This window comes from Oncorhynchus mykiss, chromosome 11, assembly GCF_057628025.1.
Source record: "Oncorhynchus mykiss isolate SJ-2025 chromosome 11, ASM5762802v1, whole genome shotgun sequence".
NCBI lineage: Eukaryota > Metazoa > Chordata > Actinopteri > Salmoniformes > Salmonidae > Oncorhynchus > Oncorhynchus mykiss.
Window position 1 is genome coordinate 52,902,184 of NC_143032.1, and position 23,663 is coordinate 52,925,846.

Sequence of the window (23,663 nt, forward strand, 5' to 3'; positions counted from 1 at the left end):
CATATATTTAATTGAGCATCCCATGTGAAATGCCTGACTTCCTTCAATGAGAAAAACACAATGATCGTTAGTTTCCTTCATTCACACCAGCAGAGGCTTATTTGCCAAATCTGTCACCCTCTCTTTCAAGTGCATGGCCACCATATAATCACCAACACTTGATCCCAATGTGTCACATCAAACTCTGACTCCACCTCACCAACCCCTCCCTGTATGGCAGTCAGTGGTCCAGTCCATCAAACTGGTTCTGTCCTGGTTCTGGTCTACTCCCCTCCCCCAGCTTCTCGTGGATCATGTGATGGGGGTGATAAATCCAAAGTGACGGGACATGTGGGAGAGTTGTAAAGTCAAGCCTTTGCTTCATCTTGAACTCTACCCTCTCTCTCTCTATAGTCTGGGTCCTGTGACTGCCTCCTCTCCCTCGGTTCCTCCCTCTTCCACCTCACCACAAGGCCTGCTGAAGGGTATTTCACTCAGCGGTTTTGTCTTGTGTTTCCATCACAATCATCCCCAGCTGAAAGGCAGCGGGGGTTGAAGGGATCTGCTGTACTTTTCCACTATTAATTTCATTCCTCCCTCCCTCCCTCCCTCCCTTCTTTACATCTCTCTCTATCCATACTCAATCCTTTATGGGAGGAAAGGGTGCATACTTTCTCCTAATTAAGTACAGTACATGATGACTCTCTCGACCGCTCTTTCTATCTGTCTCAAATCAAATCAAACACATACACATATTTAGCAGATGTTATTGCAGATGTAGCAAAATGCTTGTGTTCTTAGTTCCAACAGTTCAGTGGTATCTAAAAATGCACAACAATACACAAATCTAAAAGTAAAATAATGGAATTAAGAACTGTATAAATATTAGGACGAGCAATGTCGGAGTGGCATTGACTAAAATACAGTAGGAAAGAACACAGTGATCAGGCCGTGGCTCAGGCTGTTGATGTCCTTGATCTTTTTGGCCTTCCTGTTACACCGGGTGCTGTAGGTGCCCTGAAGGGCAGGCAGTGTGCCCCCGGTGATGCGTTGGGCAGCACACCACCCTCTGGAGAGCCCTGCGGTTGCGGGTGGTACAGCCCGACAGGATGCTCTCAATTGCGCATCTGTAAAAGTTTGTGAAGGTCTTAGGGGCCAAGCCAAATTTCTTCAGCCTCCTGAGGTTGAAGAGGCCCTGTTGCGAGTTCTTCACCACACTGTCTGTGTGGGTGGACCATTGCAGATTGTCCGAGATGTGTACACCAGGGAACTTGCGGTCCCATTGATGTGGATAGGGGTGTGCTCCCTCTTCTGTTTCCTGAAGTCCATGATCAGCTCCTTCGTTTTGTTGACGTTGAGGGAGGGTTTACTTTCATAGCACCACTCCGCCAGGGCCCTCACCTCCTCACTGTAGGCTGTCTTGTCATTGTTGGTAATCAGGCCTACTACTGTTGTGCTGTCTGCAAACTTGATGATTGAGTTGGAGACATGCATGGCCACGCAGTCATGGGTGAACAGGGAGTACAGGAGGGGGCTGAACACACACCCTTGTAGGGCCCCTGTGTTGAGGATCAGCGAAGTCGAGGTGTTGTTTCCTACCTTCACCACCTGGGGGCGAACGGTCAGGAAGTCCAGGACCCAGTTTCACAGGGCGGGGTTCAGACGCAGAGCCCCGAGCTTAATAATGAGCTTGAAAGGTACTATGGTGTTGGAGGCTGAGCTATAGTCAATGAACAGCATTCTGATGTCTTGCCCAGATGGGATAGGGAAGTGTGCAGTGGGTCTAGGGTGTCAGGTAAGGTAGAGGTGATATCATCCTTAACTAGCCACTCAAAGCATTTCATAGAAATTGTTATTTAGTTCAGTTACCTTTGCTTTATTGGGTACAGGAACAATGGTGGACATCTTGAAGCAAGTGGGGACAGCAGACTGGGATAGGGAGAGATTGAATATGTCCTTAAACACTCCAGCCAGCTGGTCTGTGCATGCTCTGAGGACGCGGATAGGGATGCTGTCTGGGCCGTCAGCATTGTGAGGGCTAACATGCTTAAATGTCTTACTCACGTCGGGCCACGGAGAACGAGAGCTCACAGTCCTTGGGAGCGGGCCGCATCAGTGGCACTGTGTTACCCTCCTGATTGTCTGTAGACCTTGCCACATATGTCTCGTGTCTGAGCCGTTGAATTGCGCCTCCACTTTGTCTCTGTATTGACGTTTTGCCTATTTGATTGCCTTACGGAGGGAATAACTACACTGTTTGTATTCAACCATATTCCCAGTCACCTTGCCATGGTTAAATGCGGTGGTTTGCGCTTTCAGTTTTGCACGAATGCTATCCACGGTTTCTGGTTTGGGTAGGTTTTAATAGTCACCGTGGGAACAGCATCCCCTATACACTTCCTGATTAACTCAGTCACCGGGTCTGTGTTTATGTCAAAGTTATTCTCAGAGGCTACCCGGAACATATCCCAGTCCGCGTGATCAAAACAATCTTGGAGCATGGATTCCGATTTGTCAGACTAGCCAATAGGAAGGGATGAGCAAAATGGGAGTCGTGATCTGATTTCCCGAAGGGAGGGCAGGGAAGGGCCTTGTAGGCATCTCACTAGTGGTCTAGTGTTTTTCCTAAGTGAGTACTACAGTCAATGTGTTGATAGAACTTTTGTAGCATTTTCCTCAAATTTGCTTTGTTAAAATCCCCAGCTACAATAAATGTGGCCTCAGGATATGTGGGTTCCAGTTTGCATAAAGTCCAGTGTAGTTCCTTGAGGGCCGTCGTGGTATCGGCTTGAGGGGGAATATACACGGCTGTGACTATAATCGAAGAGAATTCTCTTGGGAGGTAGTATGGTCTGTATTTGATTGTGAGGTATTCTAGGTCGGGTGAACAAAATGACTTGAGTTTCTGTATGTTATCACAATCACACCATGAGTAGTTAATTATGAAACATACACCACCGCTTTTCTTCTTCCCAAAGAACTCTTTATCCCTGTCTGCTCAATGAACTGAGAACCCAGCTGGCTGTATGGACGGTAACAGTATATCCCGAGAGAGCCATGATTCTGTGAAACAGTCCCTGATGTCTCTCTGGAAGGAGATCCTCGCCATGAGTTTGTCTACATTAGCGAGTAATATACTAGGAAGCGCGTGGATGGTGTGCACGCCTCCTGAGTCGGACTAGAAGCCCACTCCGAATACCTCTTCTCCGCCGGTGGTGAGATAGTAGGAAGATAGAACCAATATGGGCCAGAGATACACCTTTCCAACAGTCAGCCACCATGCTGTTTGGTCTCTCTCTGTCTCCATAGTGTTATGTTAATATTTTTTACTTCTATGCTGTTGTAGATTTGGCTCATTGTCATGTCAATGTTGGCCTGTTGACATCGCATACTGGATAAAATGTACCCCTCTCACACAGTACTGTCTCAGGGCGGAGGGCTGAGATCTTACCAGGGATTATAGCCTGGATCATTAGCATTTGGGTAATTAGACTCCAGCCAGATACCATGTTAATTATATGCTAATTAATACTGTATTAGTCACTAGTTTGTTAGATATTTCAGAGATTCCATTAAAGTAAATGTTGTTTCTGATTTCCATAATCCAGCTCATTCCAAAACATTTATTAAGTTCACAAATGAATCAGTAACAGAATGAAGGGTAATGTTGTCTTGAATTCTCTTTTGTCCTAAACAGCAACAAGTCTTGAGACAACAGATAGAAGAGAGAGCTCACTATGTTTTCTCCTGTCAACTTCTACATTCTGCCCTAACATAAACACTTTTGAGAGGGCCATTGATTTCCTAAAGGTACATTTGAAGGTCTTTGATCTCATTATTGGAATGTAATCAATATTCATGGGTTCTCAGCAGTGGCAACAGTTACAAATCGTTCCCTAAAATACATCAAGAAAAGGCCACTCATCACAATCTTTAAATTCAACATGACCATTGACACATATCTAATTGATTCTCTTCACAGAATGGAGCACACTATGTCGGAGCGATTATATAATTACTATAGTGTTCAATAAAAGTCCAAATGCAATGTTTCAACCAACCGGTGACAAAAGTAGGACATTTTGCATATTTAAATACTATTTCTTTGTTGTCAAACGTGAGTATGCTTGCAGAGCTCCAGTGCAGCAGTTTGACAGTGTGCTTGTTAATGTGGAGCCTAAACAGTCAGCACAACCCAATATGAACCACATGGTGGTATTTAACAACACAGGCGCTTGTAACACTGGGCCATATAAACTCCCTCTTTAATAAAAGTCTGTTTCCCCCAAAACTCCTCAGTATGACGTGAGGCTTCCTAGAGGCAGAATAAGCAGGCTAACAGGTTCAGCAGGCTAACTCCCACCCATCTTTCCTATGACCAGACTCTTCCTGTATTGGGAAATACACCGTATAATGCAATCAAGCACTTTATATTATCTCTGTGTGTGTGTGTGTGTGTGTGTGTGTTTGTGTGTCTGTGTGTGTGTGTCTGTGTGTGTGTGTGTGTGTGTGTGTGTGTGTGTGTGTAAGGGGGTTGTAGTAAGATTTCAAAAATCAATAAAGTTATCAGGTCAAACTAGGTCCTTTGTTCATAACGGGTATCAGATGGTGTTTGTGTTAGATTTAAAGTGCGTATGCATCGGGGGATGGGTACTGGTAGTTTAAATAACACTTCCCTTGGAGACAAAAGTCTGCGATATGGTGGACTTGATGGTTTGGTTTGTCTGGATCAGAACTCACATAAAGGTTTGAATGGAATGATCGAAAAGGCCCTAGACGGCCATAATAAGAGGCTTTGGCATTAGCTATATTTAGCCTGCATTACAGAAGCCACGATTCCTGACCTCCCCCACTCTTATTGATCTTCACACACACAGCCTCTATCCCCCTACCCCCTCATCCCCACACACACACTCCCCCCAACCAGAATTTGTAAGAAAAAGGACTTCCTGGCAAGTCCAGAGTGACGTGGTGTGTTGAGAGACAGGAAAGGCATCAGCGGGCTACTTAGCATTATAAAAGACTGATTGGATTTAACCCTCCTTCAGCTGCAGAAGAAACACAACCTCTAACGCTGACTGGATAGGATTAGCATGGGGGAGGGAGCAGATACAGTAACCCCTCCCTTCCCAGAAAATACAACTCTTTAAGCTGCAATATGTAACTTTTTGGGCAATCCGACCAAATTCACATGGAAATATGAGTTATTAGCCTGTCATTCTCAATGAAAGCAAGTCTAAGGAGCGGTAGATCTGTTCTATGTGTGCTCTTTCTATGCTTCCCGTTCTTAAATTTAGTTCTTGTGTCTTCTAATTTCGGTTTGGTGCACTAGCTTCAAATACAAAATGTTTGGAAAATATACTTCACAGCGGTTTAGAAGGTACAATTATTCTCTACACTATACTTGCTTGTTTGGTCACATGAAATGAAATTAGGGGAACTATTCAAATTGTTGCAACCAGGAAATGGCTGAGCGATTTCTGCATAGTGCATCTTTAAGAAACAATAGGAAACATGAGAGAAATGTTCCCAGAGAATTCGTAAAGGGAACAGTTCAGATGAAGCTTGCTGATAGTTAAACCACTAGATTAATGATTACAATAACTATCACATACCCATGTGGCTCAGTTGGTCGAGCATGGCGCTTGCAACGCCAGGGTTGTGGGTTCAACTCCCACGGGGGACCAGTACAGAAAGAAAGTATGAAAATGTATGTGCTCACTACTGTAAATTGCTCTGGATGAGAGTGTCTGCTAAAATGTAGAACCATTATCAAACAAGTAATGCCCAGCAAAGAGCTCTTGATCTGGTTGTCCATTCAACATGGTGTCTCTAGACCAATTCCTGGTGGAAACTGTGGTAACACTGAGTTACAAGTCATATACTACTCATGTATGAAATAATATGACTGATTCCACATTGAAAAGATCTTCCATACCAACAAAACTCCTCACTGTGTCCCAACAAACACTACATTGATTTGTAACTAACCTGGGAAAGAGACATGAGAACATTGCAGAGGTCTGAGTCATCTGCAAAGTCTAAGGACATGATAGTTAGTAGGACTGACTGAGTGGATTGGTTTGGGCTGTAAATGAGCAATTTCCATTAACTTACACTAAAGGTATTTGTATCAACATAAAATATTGTAAAAACTCCAACAGTCAGTGAGAGGCAGTACATTAGCTACTTATTATATATACCCTGACATGAAGTGAAATAAAGTGAAACTGCGTTAGGTTTGGGAAGGTAGCCACAGCTGGGCTAACCCTGGGGGTTAAAACTGCCCAGTGAAGCAATCCTAACCTCTCCTCTATCACATAAACAATGCTGACTGGGGACAAAAACCTTTTCCAGATGGGCCACAGACACATACCACAGATCAATACATATGTAACTTCACTCAGCAGGACACAACAACACAATCAACTATATACATACCAATACACACAAATACTCTACTACACCCAAATTAACACACATAATGAAATATATTGAAATACTCTGAAAAGACTTTGAACAATATTGTATTCACTAATTCATAGAAATTCATTGATTATGCAACAAAATACAAAAACATATTTGAAATAACAAATATATCACATGTTTACCTTGGCAAGTATAGCTGCAACAAAAGTAACAAACTGGTCAAAATTGAATTACATAATGGGTTTGTAACCAGTCCTTTTTTCCAAGAAGAAAATAGGAAACAAAGAAAATAATTTGACAAAACCATTGTCTAAATTTCATTTAACAAAAAAAACATTATGTTCATTCTATTTTTCTCAATATCATGTTGTTTAAAATCCTCAGTGGAACAACAACATAATTCATTGATTTATTATTTGTTCAACTCCAGAATGATCCTCATCTATTGTTAAACATATGGAATGAAAACAAAGTGCTTAGCCAGAATGCTAGCGAATCTGATGATGGCAAAAAAAAAAGGAAACCAAAATGATTCACACCGACCAAATGCTAGCCTGTTCTCTTATTTATACATGCATATTTAGGGGTGCATAGAGTATGAGCCATAAAGGCAACAGACCCAACCCCTTTCACTCTCGCATCCTCCCTTACCTTCCCATGTATCCATTTCATGCTTCTCCCAGTTTGCCAGGACGCCATTCAAGCACAGATTCCGCTAAAAAAAAGCCACAGGGCATGGGAGCCTTGGCCTCATGACTCTTCTCGCTCTCTCTTGTTCACCCTCTTGCTCTCTCTCGCTCTGACATACAACCTCCTCCCTCCACAGCCTGCCCTCTCTCTGAGCATAGTCTTCTAAGCCAGCACCACTGGCCACTTTACTGCCTGGTCACATGACCACAGAGTTCAAGCCATGGGGTCACGGCTTGGCTTGAGGTCCAATGACGACTAGGGGTTATCTGAGTGGAACTGATAGTACTATTTTCTCTGTTGATGAACAGTGCTTTCCCTGGCCAAATTAGCCTCCCCTCCCTCTGCCTCTGGCACTTTTCACAGAGGACCAAAGTGCACGTTCAAGCATAAACAGGTTCAAGCATAAACAGGTTCAAGCATAAACAGGTTCAAGCATAAACAGGTTCAAGCATAAACAGGTTCAAGCTGACAACATACACGGACATTAACTAATTGAGTCATTTTGTCAATTGGAAACAAATAGAGTTAACCAATGTGTCAGTGCTAGGTATCAAACCAGGAACAGTGCAAAGGAAGAAATAAAACAAAGCCTCTAGAAATGGCTTAAAAAGTACAAGATAAGATATGCATGATATTTATCTGTTCCTGCAGGCATATGTTTCCGTCCACAATAATGATCCAACATTTCCTGTCACAAATATACCCCAGAAAATGAGCCCACAGAGCTACATCACAACAGTCAGCCACTCATACAGTTCCCCAATGAATTGCTCGGTATAGTGTACTCCTAGAACTAGTTTTGTGAATTATTTGGTCATGCCTTACAAATCCACTGGGGTTTCCTCCTTCATTCCCTCCAGTGTCCTCTCTAAGTAGCCATGTTATGAATGGTCCAGTTCTGAACCAGTGGACCACGTACTCTACTGCTATCCTGCTACCCTGTACCCTGCTACCCTAATGATTCTATACCCATTACCCTCTTCTCCTAGGATCACCCTTGTCCTGTCCAGTGAGGTCTCAGCCCACCCTCCTGGGCTCCACCCTGCTAATGCTGCAGCCACTTGTTCACTCTCCCACAGCCCCACAGTCACACAGCCCACCCCCCATGCCAATGCTAATAACCTACCTAAGTAAGTCACACATAAGAGGCTTTTCACATTCAAATGCCACGGAGGAGAGGGAGAGACCAAGAGAGAGCGCTGCAATAGTGAAGGTGTAAACTTTGCAGTAGGAAGCATGAACAGTATAACTGACCTATCAGCTAACATATCACATTAAAATTCAAGTAGAAAACCTAAAAGAAAACTAACAACAATGAGAAATGCTTTGAGGAAGAATGCAAAAACCTTACAAATAAATTGAGAAACATATCCAACCAAAAACACAGAGACACAGAAAATATTGTGGAAACTCTAAAACAGTACAAGAATACACTAAGAAAAAACTAAGTAATAGCATGACAGAAAAGTGCTCAATGTGATTGAAGAATCCATAGAATCAAATCACTGGGAAAACTGGAAAACACTAAACAAACAACAACATGAAGAGCTACCTATCCAAAATGGAGATGTATGGATAAACCACTTCTCAAACCTTTTTCGGCCATATAACAAAGAACCAAGAATAAAAACATATACATGATAATTTACAAAACTTAGAGAGTCAGTTATTAAAGACGACCAGAATCCATTGGATTCTCAAATTACATTGGATGAGCTACAGGACAAAATACAAACCTTCCAACCCCAAAAGGCCTGCGGTGTTGACGGTATACTAAACAAAATGATACAGACCACAAATTCAAATAGGCTATTCTTAAACTCTTCAACATTATCCTCAGTTCAGGTATACCCCCTGCACACCCTTATTGACAAACAAACCAGCCAAAACAAAAACAAAGTCATGCTTTGTTGATTTCAAAAAAGCTTTTGACTCAATTTGGCATGAGGGTCTGCTATATAAATTGATGGAAAGTGGTGTTGGAGGACAAACTTCCAAAGTTTTGGCAAAATGGCTTAATTTGTGACTAGGGGGCAGTATTTTCATTTTTGGAGAAAAAACATTCCCGTAGTAAAACGGGATATTTTGTCAGGACAAGATGCTAGAATATGCATATAATTGACAGCTTAGGATAGAAAACACTCTAAAGTTTCCAAAACTGTAAAAATATTGTCTGTGAGTATAATAGAACTGATGTTGCAGGCGAAAGCCTGAGAAAAATCCAATCCGGAAGTGCCTGATGTTTTGTAAGCGCTGTGTTCCAATGCATCCCTATTGAGCAGTGAATGGGCTATCAACCAGATTACTCTTTCTCCGTATTCCCGAAGATGTCTACAGCATTGTGACGTAGTTTTACGCATTTATGTTGAAGAATACCCGTAGGCGGCTACATTGCACAAGTGGTCACCTGATGGCTCCCAGGGTGACTCTCGCGTAAAATACTGAGGTAGCCATTACTCCAATCGGTCCTACTGAAAAACAAATTGTCCCGGATTGAGTATAAACAACGTTTGCCATGTTTCTGTAGATATTATGGAGCTAATTTTGAATATTTTTCGCCGTTTTCGTGACTGCAATTTCCGGGCGATTTCTCAGCCAAATGTGAAGAACAAACGGAGCTATTTCGCCTACAAAAATAATATTTTTGGAAAAAAGGAACATTTGCTATCTAACTGGGAGTCTCGTGAGTGAAAACATCCGAAGCTCATCAAAGGTAAACAATTTAATTTGATTGCTTTTCTGATTTCCGTGACCAAGTTACTGCTGCTAGCTGGACAAAATGCTATGCTAGGCTATCGATAAACTTACACAAATGCTTGTCTAGCTTTGGCTGTAAATCTGAGATGACAGGGTGATTAACAAAAGGCTAAGCTGTGTCTCAATATATTTCACTTGGGATTTTCATGAATAGGAATATTTATGTCCGTTGCGTTATGCTAATTAGTGTCTGATGATGACAACGGTCCCGTTCACGGGATGGGGTGTCACTAGAGGTTAAGGGCAACAAAATCAAGCTATTGGAGTGGCCATCACAAAGCCCTGACCTCAATCCTATAGAAAATTATGTGGGCAGAACTGAAAAAGCGGGTGTGAGCAAAGAGGCCTACAAACCTGACTCAGTTATACCAGCTCTGTCAGGAGGAATGGGCCAAAATTCACCCAACTTATTGTTGTGCTCACTGTTTACAAAATGAGGTGGAAACTGAGCTGCACTTCCTAACCTCCTGCCAAAGGTATGACTACATTAGAGACCACATTTCCCACAGATCAAACAGACCCACAAACAATTTGAAAACGAATCCAACATTGATAAACTCCCATATCTATTAGGCGAAATACCACAATGTGCAATCACAGCAGCAAGATTTGTGGCCCATTCCCATGAGAAAAGAGCAACCAGTTGAGCACAAACAACATTGTAAATACCACCAATACTTATGTTTATTTATCTTCCCCCACTATTCGTACTACAATTATTTGCATATTTCTTAAACACTGTACATCGCTGATAATATAACACTAGAAATGTTTTTATATTTTTGAAATATTTTTACTCTAATTGTTTTTTGTTGTTGTTAAATTTGATTGTTTATTTCACTTGCTTTGAAAATGTAAACACATTTTCCATTACAATAAAGCCTCTTTGAATTTAATTAAGAGACAGAGAGACACACACAGAGAGAGCGAAAGAGAGAGAGAGAGCTGTTACAGGCTTTGGTTTTTCCAATTATATTTTGAGGTTGGACGTTAGCACGCTGGGTGCAACGATTGCTGTCAACTCGTTAGTCAGTATGTGTTACACCTGAGCTGGCTTGTCATCTCATTAGTCAGAAGGTGTTTCACCTATTTAAGAGCGGCTGGCCCAGTGCTCCAGTTGGCTTGAGCTATTTGGAGGGTTAAACACCTTTAGTTGGCGTTTTCTATTTTGATTTGTAAAAAAACAATCATTTATCTGATCTTCCTAGTTTTAATTTTGCTCCACTTTTTAGTTTGTTGCCTGTCTTTAAATTTGGTGTTGATTTTATTTTGTTTGCCTCTTATTTGGCAAATTTAGTGGGCGTTCATGGTGGGTGTTTTTTAGGGCCCAGATATTTGAGTGTTCAAAATACACTTTTGTGGTAGAGTTTCTTTCACTGACATCCACCCAAAGGGGTTATAAGATTGGTGGAATAATTTTGAAAACTGCATAAACACACAGGCTAATAACATTTTAAAAAGCCATTGACTTTAAGTTGGAAGCATTTGTGAACACCCCCATTAATGTCTTTCAGGCAAAACCGGCCACCTCTTCCCTCCATTCTACTGGCCAACATACAGTCACTTGATAATAAGATGGATAACCTCTGGTCGTGGATTTGCTACCAATGGGACTCTAGAAACTGCCATATTCTCTGCTTTTCTGAAACATGACTCTTGGACAAGATACACATGGCTATCAAACTCGAAGTCTTCATTCACCATGTGGACAGGACAGTGGAGTCAGGGAAATCGAGAGGGGGAGGAGTTTGCCTTTTCATCAACAACAACTGCTGTGCTGACTCGAGCGCGGTGGAAGTGTCATTGTTCACCCGTTTTGGAATACCTGATGGTCAAATGCCAACCCTTCTAACCTACCAAGGGAGTTTTCAGCTGTTATCGTGACTGTTCTATACATTCCACCCCAGGACAAGAAAAATAACAAGCTGGCATTAAGAAATGTATTGGCGTTGTCTCCACAGTGAAGGGCCACTGCTTCCCCAATCAAAAGCCCTGGATTAACACTGAGGTTGGCGCTAAACTAAAGCACAGGGCTACGGGACTCAGGGCTATCGCAGACCACCCTGAGGCTACGGCTGAGGACAGGAACAAGCACAAGACGTCCCACTATGACCTCCGCAGAGTCATCAAACGAGCAAAAGGACAATATAGGAATAAGGTGGAATCATATTACACAGGCTCCAACACATGTGGCAGGGGCTACCGTCTATTACAGATTACAAAGGAAGACCCAGCCGTGATCTGCCCAATGATACCTCTCTACCAGACGAAATCAATGCATTTATGCACGCTTCGACAATAACAACACTGTGCTGGGTGTGAGGGCCGCCACCGACCCAGAAGACTGGGTGATCCCGCCCTGTGAGGCCGACATGAGTAAGGTCTTTAATCAGGTCAACAGCCGCAAAGCCCGACGGTCTTCCAGGGCTCGTTCTCAGAGCATGCGCAGAACAGCTGGCAGGCATATTCACTGTAACTTTCAACCTCTCCTTGACCCAGTCTGTAATCCCCACATCTTTTAAGATCACCACCATCTACCACCCTCTAGCACTCACATCCGTAATTATTAAGCCGTAATTATTAAGTGCTTTGAGAGGCTGGTTGTGGCACACATCAACTCCATCATCCCAGCCCCCCTAGACCCACTCCAATTTGCATACCGCCCCAACAGATCCATAGACGACACAATTTCCATTGCACTCCACACTGCCTTCACCCACCTGTATACAATTCCTTACATCAAGCAAAGCAGTCGGCACCGGTGCATCAATTCTGTCACCAACAGGCTCCTGAACAGCTTCTATCCCCAAAGCCAGAAGTCTGCTAAATAGCTAGCAAAATGGCTACACGGACTATCTGAGTTGACCCTTGTATTTTATTTTATCTTTATGCACACTCACTCACGCACACAAACACTCAGTTCATCACTTGCTCACGCACACACACACACATAATATGCACATACATTGACACTGACTCTACACACAAGCACAACCACTCACATACAATCATCATATACGCTGCTGCTACTCGGTTCATCATATATCTCGATTCCCAGTCACCATATCCATCTCCACCACTCCAGGATCCCTGCACATTGTAAATATGGTACTGGAACAGACTGACCCTGTATGCTTACTTACTTTCTCGTGTTCTTCCTATTTCTTATTTTTATTTCTTGTGTGTTTTAGTTCTACCTTATAAGTTTTATATTACATTGTTATTGATTACTGCATTGTTGGGTTTAGAGCTTGCAAGGCATTTCACTGTACCTGTGCATGTGACATTAAAACTTCAAACTTGAAATCAGTCGTAGTAATAATATACAGTGGTGGAAAAAGTATACAATAGATACCTTAGTGGAAAGTTACTCAAGTAAAAGTGAAAGTCAGCTAGTAAAATACTACTTGAGTAAAAGTCTAAAAGTATTTGGTTTTAAATATACTTAAGTATCAAAAGTAAATGTAATTGCTAAAATATACTCAAGTATCAAAAGTAAAAATCACTTAAAATTCCTTATATTAAGCAAAGCAGACAGCACCATTTTCTTGTTTTTAAAATTTACTGATAGCCAGGGGAACACTCAAACACTCAGAGATTATTTACAAAAGATGCATTTGTGCTTAGTGAGTTCGCAAGCCAGAGGCAGTAGGGATGACCACGAATAATCTTGATAAGTCTGAATTGGACTATTGTCCTGTCCTGCTAAGCACTCAAAATGTAACATTTGAAAATGTATGGGGTAAAAAGTACAATATTCTCTTTAGGAACGTAGTGAAGTAAAAGTTGTCAAAAATATAAATAGCAAAGTACAGATACCCCAAAAAATGACTTAAGTAGTACTTTAATGTATTCTTACTTAAGCACTTTACACCATTGGTAATATAGCAGATTGCTGATCCATCGACAGACCTGCTCTAGTAGTGTAATAGACAAGTCTCGCCGTCTCCAAGATTACTTTACAGTAATACCCTAAAGAGTCTCACGCCATATGTCACTATGTCAAGGTTACTCCACAGGGACTTTACTATATATTAAATCTGTTTATATGCACTACTCACAACTGCTATTAGGTCAAATGTTGGTTGTTTGTGTTATTGCACTTTGATTTCATATGCTAGAAATACGGAGATTGTTAGTCATGCCGTCAATGCACCATTCTACACTTTAATAGGATATACTTGGCACAGGCAGATGCCATACTGTATGTTTTTGGCAAATCTGTACTTCTGAAGGAAATGTCCTCTGTTTACATGTTTTGAAGGGCATAACCTCAGTTTGTCAATGCTAGTAGGAAACCAAGCCTGATGATGATGAGTGGGGAGCTCTGCCATGGGAACTGGCCATATGTCACCCTTGACCTTAGTACCTTCACCCCCCCCCCCCTGCACACGGCGAAGATGAACAGCATAATCAGCTATTTTGCCTTTAACTTTGAAGTCACAGGAGACGGCGGGGATAATGTTGCCTGCAATTTACTTGGCTAGTTATTAGGACGATGTGGAGAGGCATTATGACTGTTCTTCAACAGGTCAGGTCAGGTAGAGGCTATCTCCACATGTCTCATGGATGTCCCAGGCCTGGTTTATGGCTTCTGTTCCCTGTATCGCTGCTAATCTAAATCCCAAACAGCCCTGCTTTATCTGGTTAAACAATGAGGGAGGTTATATATGTGGCCCACTGTCTGCTCTTGCACAACAGGCTGAGCACACAGAGAGAGAACACTGGCTGGGGGACATCAGCGCTTTCTGTCACATAACATCAGTTGATTCCCAGTTGACTACTTGTGTCATTTTTTTAAACTTATTTCTTAAAAACTATTAAAATGTTTGAGGGAATGTTCACAACTTGATCTAAGAAGATGAATAGAAATAACCACAAGACATATATGAGAAGTGTATTCATTAGGGGTGATCCCACTAGACAAAGGCCAGGACACAACAATAGTGATCATGTAAAGCTGTTTCTGAAATGTTAATTGAATCAAATGTCAATTGGAAAGAGCTTATTGTTCGTTTTTTTTGCATTTCCCTAAACAGAGTAACAAAGGGTAGTATTTAGTTTGTTGCTCCTCCCTCCCCTCCCCCTCCCTTTCCTGTTTGGCCAAGCATACTGGCAAATTCCTTTTGAGTTGGGAGGCAATGACTATCCTGTATAACAGGAATAGACATACCCCCTTTTCTTTCTCAATAACCCATACATCTACACATAAACCACAAACACCCAATGTAAAATATTCACAATATTCAAACCACATTCATATGGAGAAGACTATAGATTCTGTATCACAAAAAGCCACAGCCCATTTTAATAGAGCAAGTTGACACAACCAATGAGACATAACCCACTCTACACCGCAAACACATCTACAGTTAATCTCTCTCTTTTAAAACACACAACAAATATGTTCCTTCTCTAAGCAATGGCATACAGGATAATGGTGATATAAATTGTGAGTCAGTAAGATAGATGGTGAAGGATAGGGGTGTGAAGTGAGCTTGCCTTAATGAGGGCTGTCCTCACTCTCCAACAGGCTCCGGGGTCACGTCCACCCCCAAAGATTAGTTTCCAGTTTAATTGTCACGTGCACAAGTACAGTGAAATGCCTTTTTGTAGTACAAAAAAATTACATGAGGTAGAACAAAAACACGATAAATAAAAATAAGAAATAAGAAGAACAGGAGAAAGTAAAAAGCGATATACAGAGTCAGTTCCAATACCTTATTCACAATGTGCATGATTAGGCCTGGCACGAAGTCGGCGATCCAATTCATCCCAAAGGTGTTCGATGGAGGTTGAAGTCAGGGCTCTGTGCAGGCCAGTCAAGTTCTTCCACACCGATCTCAAAAAAACATTTCTGTACGGACCTTGCTTTGTGCACGGGGGAAACAGGAAAGGGCCTTCCCCAAACTATTGCCACAAAGTTGGAAGCAAAGAATTGCCTAGAATATCATTGTATGCTGTAGCATTCAGATTTCTCTTCACTGGAATTAAGGGGCCTAGCCTGAACGGTGAAAAACAGACCCAGACCATTATTCCTCCTTCACCAAACTTTACAGTTGGCACTATGCATTGGGGCAGGTAGCATTCTCCTGGCATCTGCCAAACAAATATTAGTCTGTTGGACTGCCAGATGGTGAAGCGTGAAGCATCACTCCAGAGAATGCATTTCCACTGCTCCAGAGTCCAACGGTGGCGAGCTTCATACCACTCCAGCCGCTTGGAATTGTGCATTTAGCAGTCTTAGCATAGAAACTGGTCAGGAGCCTGTTGGTGTCAGAACTAATGCACCGGTAGCTCTTGCCGTGCGGAAGCAGAGAGAACAGTCTATGGCTTGGGTGGATAGAGTCTTTAATGATTTTCAGGGAATTCCTATCACACCGCCTGATATAAAGGTCCTGGATGGCAGGTAGCTCTTCCCCAGTGATGTACTGGGCTGTCTGCACCACCCTCTGTAGCACCATGTAATCGAGGGCGGTGCTGTTGCCATACCAAGCAGTGATGCAGCCAGTCAAGAAGCTCTCAATGGTGCAGCTGTAGAACTTTTTAAGGATTTGATGGCCCATGCCAAACTTTTTCAACCTCCTGACTTCTACACGACTGTGTGTGTGAGGACCATTTTAAGTGATGTGGACAATGAGGAACTTGAAGCTCTCGACCCACTCCACTGCAGCCCCGTCGATGTGGAAGGGGTTGTGCTCGCCCCCCAATTTCATATAGTCCACAATCAGATCGTTGGTCTTACTGATGTTAAGGGAGAGGTTGTTGTCCCGCCACTACACTGCCAGGTCACTGACCTGTCTCATCATCGCAGGTGATCAGGCCTACTACTGTCGTTTCGTCAGCAAACTTGATGATTGTGTTAGATTCGTGAATTGCCCACAGCCGTGGGTGAACAGGGAGTACAGGAGGGGACTAAACACACACCCCTGTGGGGCCCCCGTGTGGAGGGTCAGTGTGGGGGAGGGGATGTTGCCTACCCTCACTACCTGGGGTCGGCTCGTCAGGAAGTCCAGGATACAGTTGCAGAAGGAGGTGTTCAGTCCCAGGGTCCTGTGCTTAGTGATGAGCTCGGAGGGCACTATGGCGGTGAACCCTGAGCTATAGTCAATGAACAACATTTTCATATAGGTATTCCTCTTATACAGGTCGGAGGGCAGTGTGGAGTGGAATTGAGATTGCGTTTTTTCTATGGATCTGTGGGGCGGAATGCAAATTGGAGTGGGTCTAGGGTGTCTGGGATGATGGAGTTAATGTGTGCCATAACCAGCCTCTCAAAGCACTTCATGATTACAGATGCGAGTGCTCCAGGGCGGTAGTCATTGTGGCATGAAGCCTTAGAGTTCTTGGGAACAGGAATGATGGTGGTCACCTTAAGACATGTGGGGATTACAGACTGGGACAAGGAGAGGTTGAAAATGACTGCCAGCTGACTGCCAGGTGATCTGCGCGTACTCTGAAAACACGCCCTGTAATTCCGTCCGGCCTCACGGCCTTGCGAGTGTTGACCTGATTAAAGACCTTACACACGTTGGCCTCAGAGAGCGAGATCATCCAGTCCTTTGGTTCGGTGAGGGCCCTCACGCACGGTATGGTGTTGTTATTGTCGAAGCGTGCATATAATACGTTAAGTTGGTCTGGTAGAGAGGCAGCATTGGGCAGATCATGTCTGGGTCTTCCTTTGTAATCCGTAATGAACTGCCCTGCCACGTTTTGGAGCCTGTGTAATATGATTTCAATGTATTCCTATATTGTCTTTTTTCTAATTAGATGACTCCGCAGAGGTCGTAGTGGGACTTCTTGTACTTGTTCCTGTCCTCAGCCGTAGCCTCAGGGTTGTCTGCGATAGCCCGGAGTGCGGTAGCCCAGTGCTTAAGTTTAGCGCCAACCTCTGTTAATCCAGGGCTTTTGATTGGGAAAGCAGCAAACCTTCACTGTGGGAACAATGTCGGCGATGAATTTCCTTATGAAGCCAGTGACGGAGGTGGTTAACTAGTCGATGTTATCGGCGGAGTCTCGGAACATATTCCAATCAGTGCTTGCAAAGCAGTCCTGTAGCATGATCTCTGATTCTGATGACCATTTCTCAACACAGAGAGTCACGGGTACTTCTTGTTTGAGCTTCTGCTTGTAAACAGGAAGCAGGAGTACGGAGTCATGATCTCATTTTCCGAAAGGCGGACGAGGGAGGGCCTTGTATGCTTGCTTGTGGGGTAGAGTAACAATGGTCTAGGACTCTATCGCCCCTAGTGGTGAAGGAGACATGTTGATGGAAGTTGGGCATCAGGTGTGTTAACGACACAGAATTAAAATTGCTGGCGACTTAGTGCCCCCTAGCTTCAAGAGGTTTTAAGGACGCCTGTATCTTTGTAATTAATAACTTCATCATGCTCAAAGGGATATTCAATGTCTGCTTCTATTTTTTGACCCATCTACCAATAGGTGCCCTTCTTTACGAGGCATTGGAAAACCTCCCCAGTCTTTGTGGTTGAATCTGTGCTTGAAATTCAGACCTTACAGATCTTACAGATACTTGTATATGTGGGGTACAGAGATTAAGTAGTCATTAAAAAATCATGTCAAACACTAACTATTGAGTCCATGCAACTTATTACGTACATTTTACTCCTGAACCTATTTAGGCTTGCAATAAAAAAAAGGGGTTGAATATTTATTGACGCAATACATTTCAGCGTTATTCATTTGTTAAAATGTCTAAAAACATAATTCCACTGACATTATGGGGTATTGTGTGTAGGCCAGTGACACAAAATCTCAATTTAATCCATTTGAAATTCAGGCTGTAACACAACGAAATGTGGAAAAAGTCACTGAACTTTTGCAGTCTTACATGAAGATGTACAGTGTCTTACATGACGATTTACAGTGTCTTACATGAAGATTTACAGTGTCTTACATGAAGATTTACAGTGTCTTACATGAAGATTTACAGTGTCTTACATGAAGATTTACAGTGTCTTACATGAAGATTTACAGTATCTTACATGAAGATGTACAGTGTCTTACATGAAGATTTACAGTATCTTACATGAAGACACTAAAACTGAACTGGCCAGTGTCAACGTGACTGAACAGTAAAAACAGAGAATCTTTAGAATCCATTTGTGATCCATTTGACAAGACTTATGCTAATATCTCCAATATATTCTGTTTTTCATCCCAAGTAAAAATATCAAACCAATGACAGAACACAGGGCATTTGACAAAACAGGACTTTGTGAATTCATACACCACTGCCAACATACTGTAACTCTTTCTCTGTTTCTACCTGTAAAGTCACAGGACACAACCATTTGGTGTCACACAAGTACTGGATGAAGATACACTACCCCTAACTTCCTAGCCAGCTGGGCCCTCATAGAACATACAGTAGAAGGCTTGTCTTGTAGAGAGAGAGACACACACAGACACACACACACACACATTCCATAGTCTCCAGCTGGCAGTCAGTCCAGGGTGGTGAAACTCGCACATTATTTATCAGTGTAATTCTAGCTAACGCAAGTAAAGTGGTAACACCCTGGCTTTGGGTACACTGCAATACTGAACAGTACTGAGTTAGAGACATTCATATCCTGTCACGGTAACTAAAACGCACAGTACGTCAACAATTAGCAATCTGTTTCTCAAAGACGAAAATCCATATGCCTATAGCTATGTGGGGATAGATGTGTAAAAACATCACTGGTTACTGAGAGTGCCTATTAAATAACCCCAAAAAGAACAACTATATTTTTCAAATATCCATACCACTAGCTAGCTTTCTACAATGTGGGAAACAAAAGCTATTTTTGACAGTATTTAGGTGGTAACCCTTAACCCAGTCTACAGATAAAACATGATGTTATATTCCGTAAGCAGAGGAGGAGAGGGGAGGGCCGTTTAGTGCTGCAGAGAACCCGGTTTGGGGTCTACAGCCTCAACATGACCAGACTTCAGAGGATTCACCAGCAGAGGGAGACAACAGATAATAGTAAACCCTCTCAAGACCACTCGCCCAGGGGACCAAGAGATAGCTAACGCCAACGTGAATCAATTAGCTATTTTACAAACAGAGACACGCATAGGCACCACCAATATACAATCTCTTCCACCTATGGTCACCTACAACAGACAGGTATACCGTGCTAGATAGACAGATGATGAACGGGTATGAGGCCAGCTCACAGACGCAGTGTTTGAGGGTTTTAGTCTGGCTTTTACCATAAGCCTGGGATCAAACAACACACCCTGCTTATTTCAGAGACGAGCATTGCTGTCTCTATTTTAGGGAATCACTATAGTCGTATCCCTAACCTAAAGATTTACTACTATAAGACTAGTAATAACACCACACTAAATGTGTGGTTTTGAAACAAAATATCTTTGGTAAAACTAGGTGAAAGCCATTGTCCTCAGCTATGATGTATAACAAATGTTTTTATTAATCTTTATTTAACTAGGCAAGTTAGTTAAGAACAAATTATTATTTTCAATGATGGCCTAGGAACAGTCGTTCTGCCGTTCTACCTTGTCAGCTCAGGGGTTTGAACCTTCTGGTTACTAGTCCAACACTCTAACCACTAGGCTACCCTGCCACCCCATGTGATAGACAAACAAATCATCTGATGGCTCCATTTCTACATTTTAAACCAGAGTGGACTAGTATTGCCCCTAACCTACACCACATTCAATAGGGTTAGGCCTAAAACACTGTGTTTTATAAGTAAAGCTACTAAAACACAGAGGGTTAATAGGGTTAGGCCTAAAACACTGTGTTTTATAAGTAAAGCTACTAAAACACAGAGGGTTAATAGGGTTAGGCCTAAAACACTGTGTTTTATAAGTAAAGCTACTAAAACACAGAGGTAGTCTTGACATCAAGCGTCTGGGCTGTCCGGTATTTAGGAGCAGAGGGGTTTGTGTGTTTTTAAGGATGAGACATCAAGCCATTTTTTTTCTTCTCTCAGCCAACATGATAATGACAGGTTTCACAGACAGCAGGGTGCAGATCCCTGTCTGCTACTCCTCCTTCAAAAGGAGCCGGCTGTAGACTGAGTGGGCCTGGAGCCTGCCAAATTACAGTGTGATCCTCCCGCGCGTCCCTGTCCCTGTCCCTCTCCTCTCCTCTCCTCTCCTCTCGCTGTCTATCCTTCTCTCACCTTCCACCATTTCCCCTTTCTCTGTCTCTCCCTCCCTCACTTGCCATGTCCCTTTTCTCTATCTCTATAATCCTCATTAGCGAGCCGCCTTGACCCTCTTTTCTCAGTCGATCTATCCCTCATGTTCCTGTCCATTTTCTCTCCATCTTCCAGCCCTAAGAGTTATCCCAGCATCCTATGAAATGACCGGGTTCACCTCTGTTAGAAATATTCTAGACTGAACCCCCCCTGAGGACTTATCATAAGAATCCTGTTAGAGGCTCAATTTCAGAATGACAGGCTAGTAGCCAATCTGTCCCCAGCTAAATCACACATACTACCCACACTGGATTTGCCTGACTGCGATAAAATGTCAGAGTTTGCCTCGGGCATTTCAAACCGTCGTCTTCCTGTCTACTTTTCATGTGTCTTGATAACATCTATAGAGCCCATATTACATTATTTGTGGTGGTGAACAGTGGAGGTCCCTACACTATCTAGTTCATTGCTGCTCCATCCCTCCTCTCTAGCTCATTCCCTCTCTTCCCCCATCTTGCTCATCCTTGCTTTCCCCATATCTAGCTCATCCCCTCTTTCCCTGTCTGCCTCATCCAACAACCCCCCCCCCCCCATGTATTCTCTTCCCTCCCCCTCTCCATCATCCCCCCATCTACCTCTTCTCATACCCCCCCTCCCCTCTCTCTCTCCTCCTTTTCCGCTCCAGAACTGTCAGATGGCATTAGTTCCTTTCACGCTCATCGCCTGTAGGAATAACAGCCGTGAACCTCGCCGAACAGCGCCATTCTCCTGCTCCAGTTAGCTCTCCACTCAGCACAGCCTGCCTCGCAAATACCAACATTATTCATGTTGTGGCCCTTACACAACACAGCCTACTAAAGGGCAAAGTGAAGCAGACACGAATCCTAACGGAGGAGGTCATGTTCTTGACCTAAAAGAATGTCATGTATATTGTATAATTGAGCCTGGATTATTATTAGACGGTGTCACCAACCGTAGCATGGCCCTTTAACTAAAGTAATAAAGTCAAGCAAATATTGGAAGAACGAACGAGCCATCTATTTACATCGTCCTATGAAGCCTACAGAGTGAACACATAAAATTATATAAAAGTGGATCAATATGGAGTAAAATGTTTGTTAAAACATTTTTTTTTTTTTTGTAAACTGCATATTAGTTTTTACTGTGCCAATACCAGGAGACCATACAGCTTTTTCTATGACATAGCCTGTGCACGACATTAAAATAACCCTGCATGTCTGCGGCTCTTGTGAGGACAGTTTTGCACCATAGGGAGGATCCAAACCAATGGCAGTGTAATTACCAGTTTGACAAGCAATTCCAGACAAATAAGCAAAACTCTGAGCAGAGAAAAGTTTCTCATCACTCAGTCCTTCCTTCCCGAGCCTGGCGTAGAGGGCTTAGGCTAATCACAGCAGATTAGTGGGAGCTCTGATGGATGCTACGCTACGCTAGCCTGTTAATCATCTATGTGATGATAACCATGAATCATCTTAGAATTATTAGAATATTATTAGCAATATATTTTTCCCAATAGCAGTTAGATGAAATGACCACAGTAGGCCTATATCGGCAAATATCACAGTTTTGCCTCATTGAGGTCTGTTCGCCTCTGTTTCATCAATGTCACAGTCATGTCTCTGTGTTGATACAGTATGTATAAGCCCTACATATTGAGTGAGGGGTAGGCGCCTGCACAAGGGCTTTAGAGTTGCTGTGATCTCCAGAGAGCCCTGTGATTTAGCTGTGAAATGACAGAGCTCCTGCCTCTTATTTGGGATATGGGTGGGGAGCTAATGACACACTGCCCCAGGCTAACATGACTATTAGTCCAGCCGGGGCTGCAGGAAGGGACAATAACACAATTCTGTCATTACACCCTGGCTGGCTGGAAAATACCTCTAATCAGGTGGGCATGGGCACAGGCTTCATCCAAGCCAGGATGGTCCAACTGTTTTCAGTCCCCTCCCAAACCCCCACCCCTCTCCTTGGTGGTGACACACCCCTGACTGGACGTCCCAGACCCAGTCACATTCCTGTGTGCAGCATGTGGAAGGGAGGAATGTAAAAAAACCTCCATGCCTGGTTGGTAGGCTATCCCCAAGTCTGTATTACTGTGATAATCAGACAGACTCAACTTTACAGGCACATAAAAAAATCTAAAAACCTGAAGTGAACTGACTGACTGAGTTACACAATGACCTGAGAGAGAGCAACACCTGTCCTGAGCTGACCTGTCCTGAGCTGACCTGACCTGCTGTTTGCTCTGACTCACTGAGAGAGAAACTATGCTGGGGTTTACTTTACCAGATGGGAGCTTTATCTGAAGAGTTGCAGGACATGAATCCTGGCATTTGCTAATGCAGATATTATCATTATCATTTACTTCCACTGTGTTCAGTGACTGAACATGGTTAGAATGGAGGTTCAGGAAGATTCCTTGTGAAAATAGATTCAATTATAAACAAAGTGTTTGTGCCACTTACCAAGATTGCTGTCATTCATTCCATCTGTAAAGCAAACAGAGAAACAGAACACATTAACACACAGTAATTAGTATCAACACCATTCAACTCAAATAGAAAGAATCACTCTGCCTTTTTCATAGCTTCACAAAAATCTACAGTC

The 23,663-nt window shown here is 42.9% G+C and overlaps 1 protein-coding gene across 2 annotated transcripts in view; it reads right to left on the reverse strand.

The window, feature by feature from the left end:
* The window catches only part of LOC110535871 (nuclear receptor subfamily 6 group A member 1-A), a 76,351-nt gene that overhangs the window by 14,909 nt on the left and 37,779 nt on the right, over positions 1 to 23,663 (reverse strand). Inside the window, exon 2 of one of the 2 annotated variants that reach the window (XM_036935695.2) lies at positions 23,522 to 23,545. In XM_036935695.2, coding sequence (XP_036791590.1) covers positions 23,522 to 23,545 — 24 coding nt within the window. Of the gene's footprint in view, positions 1 to 7,059; positions 7,481 to 23,521; positions 23,546 to 23,663 lie in introns of those variants that run through there. The other variant, XM_036935696.2, reaches the window with a different exon arrangement.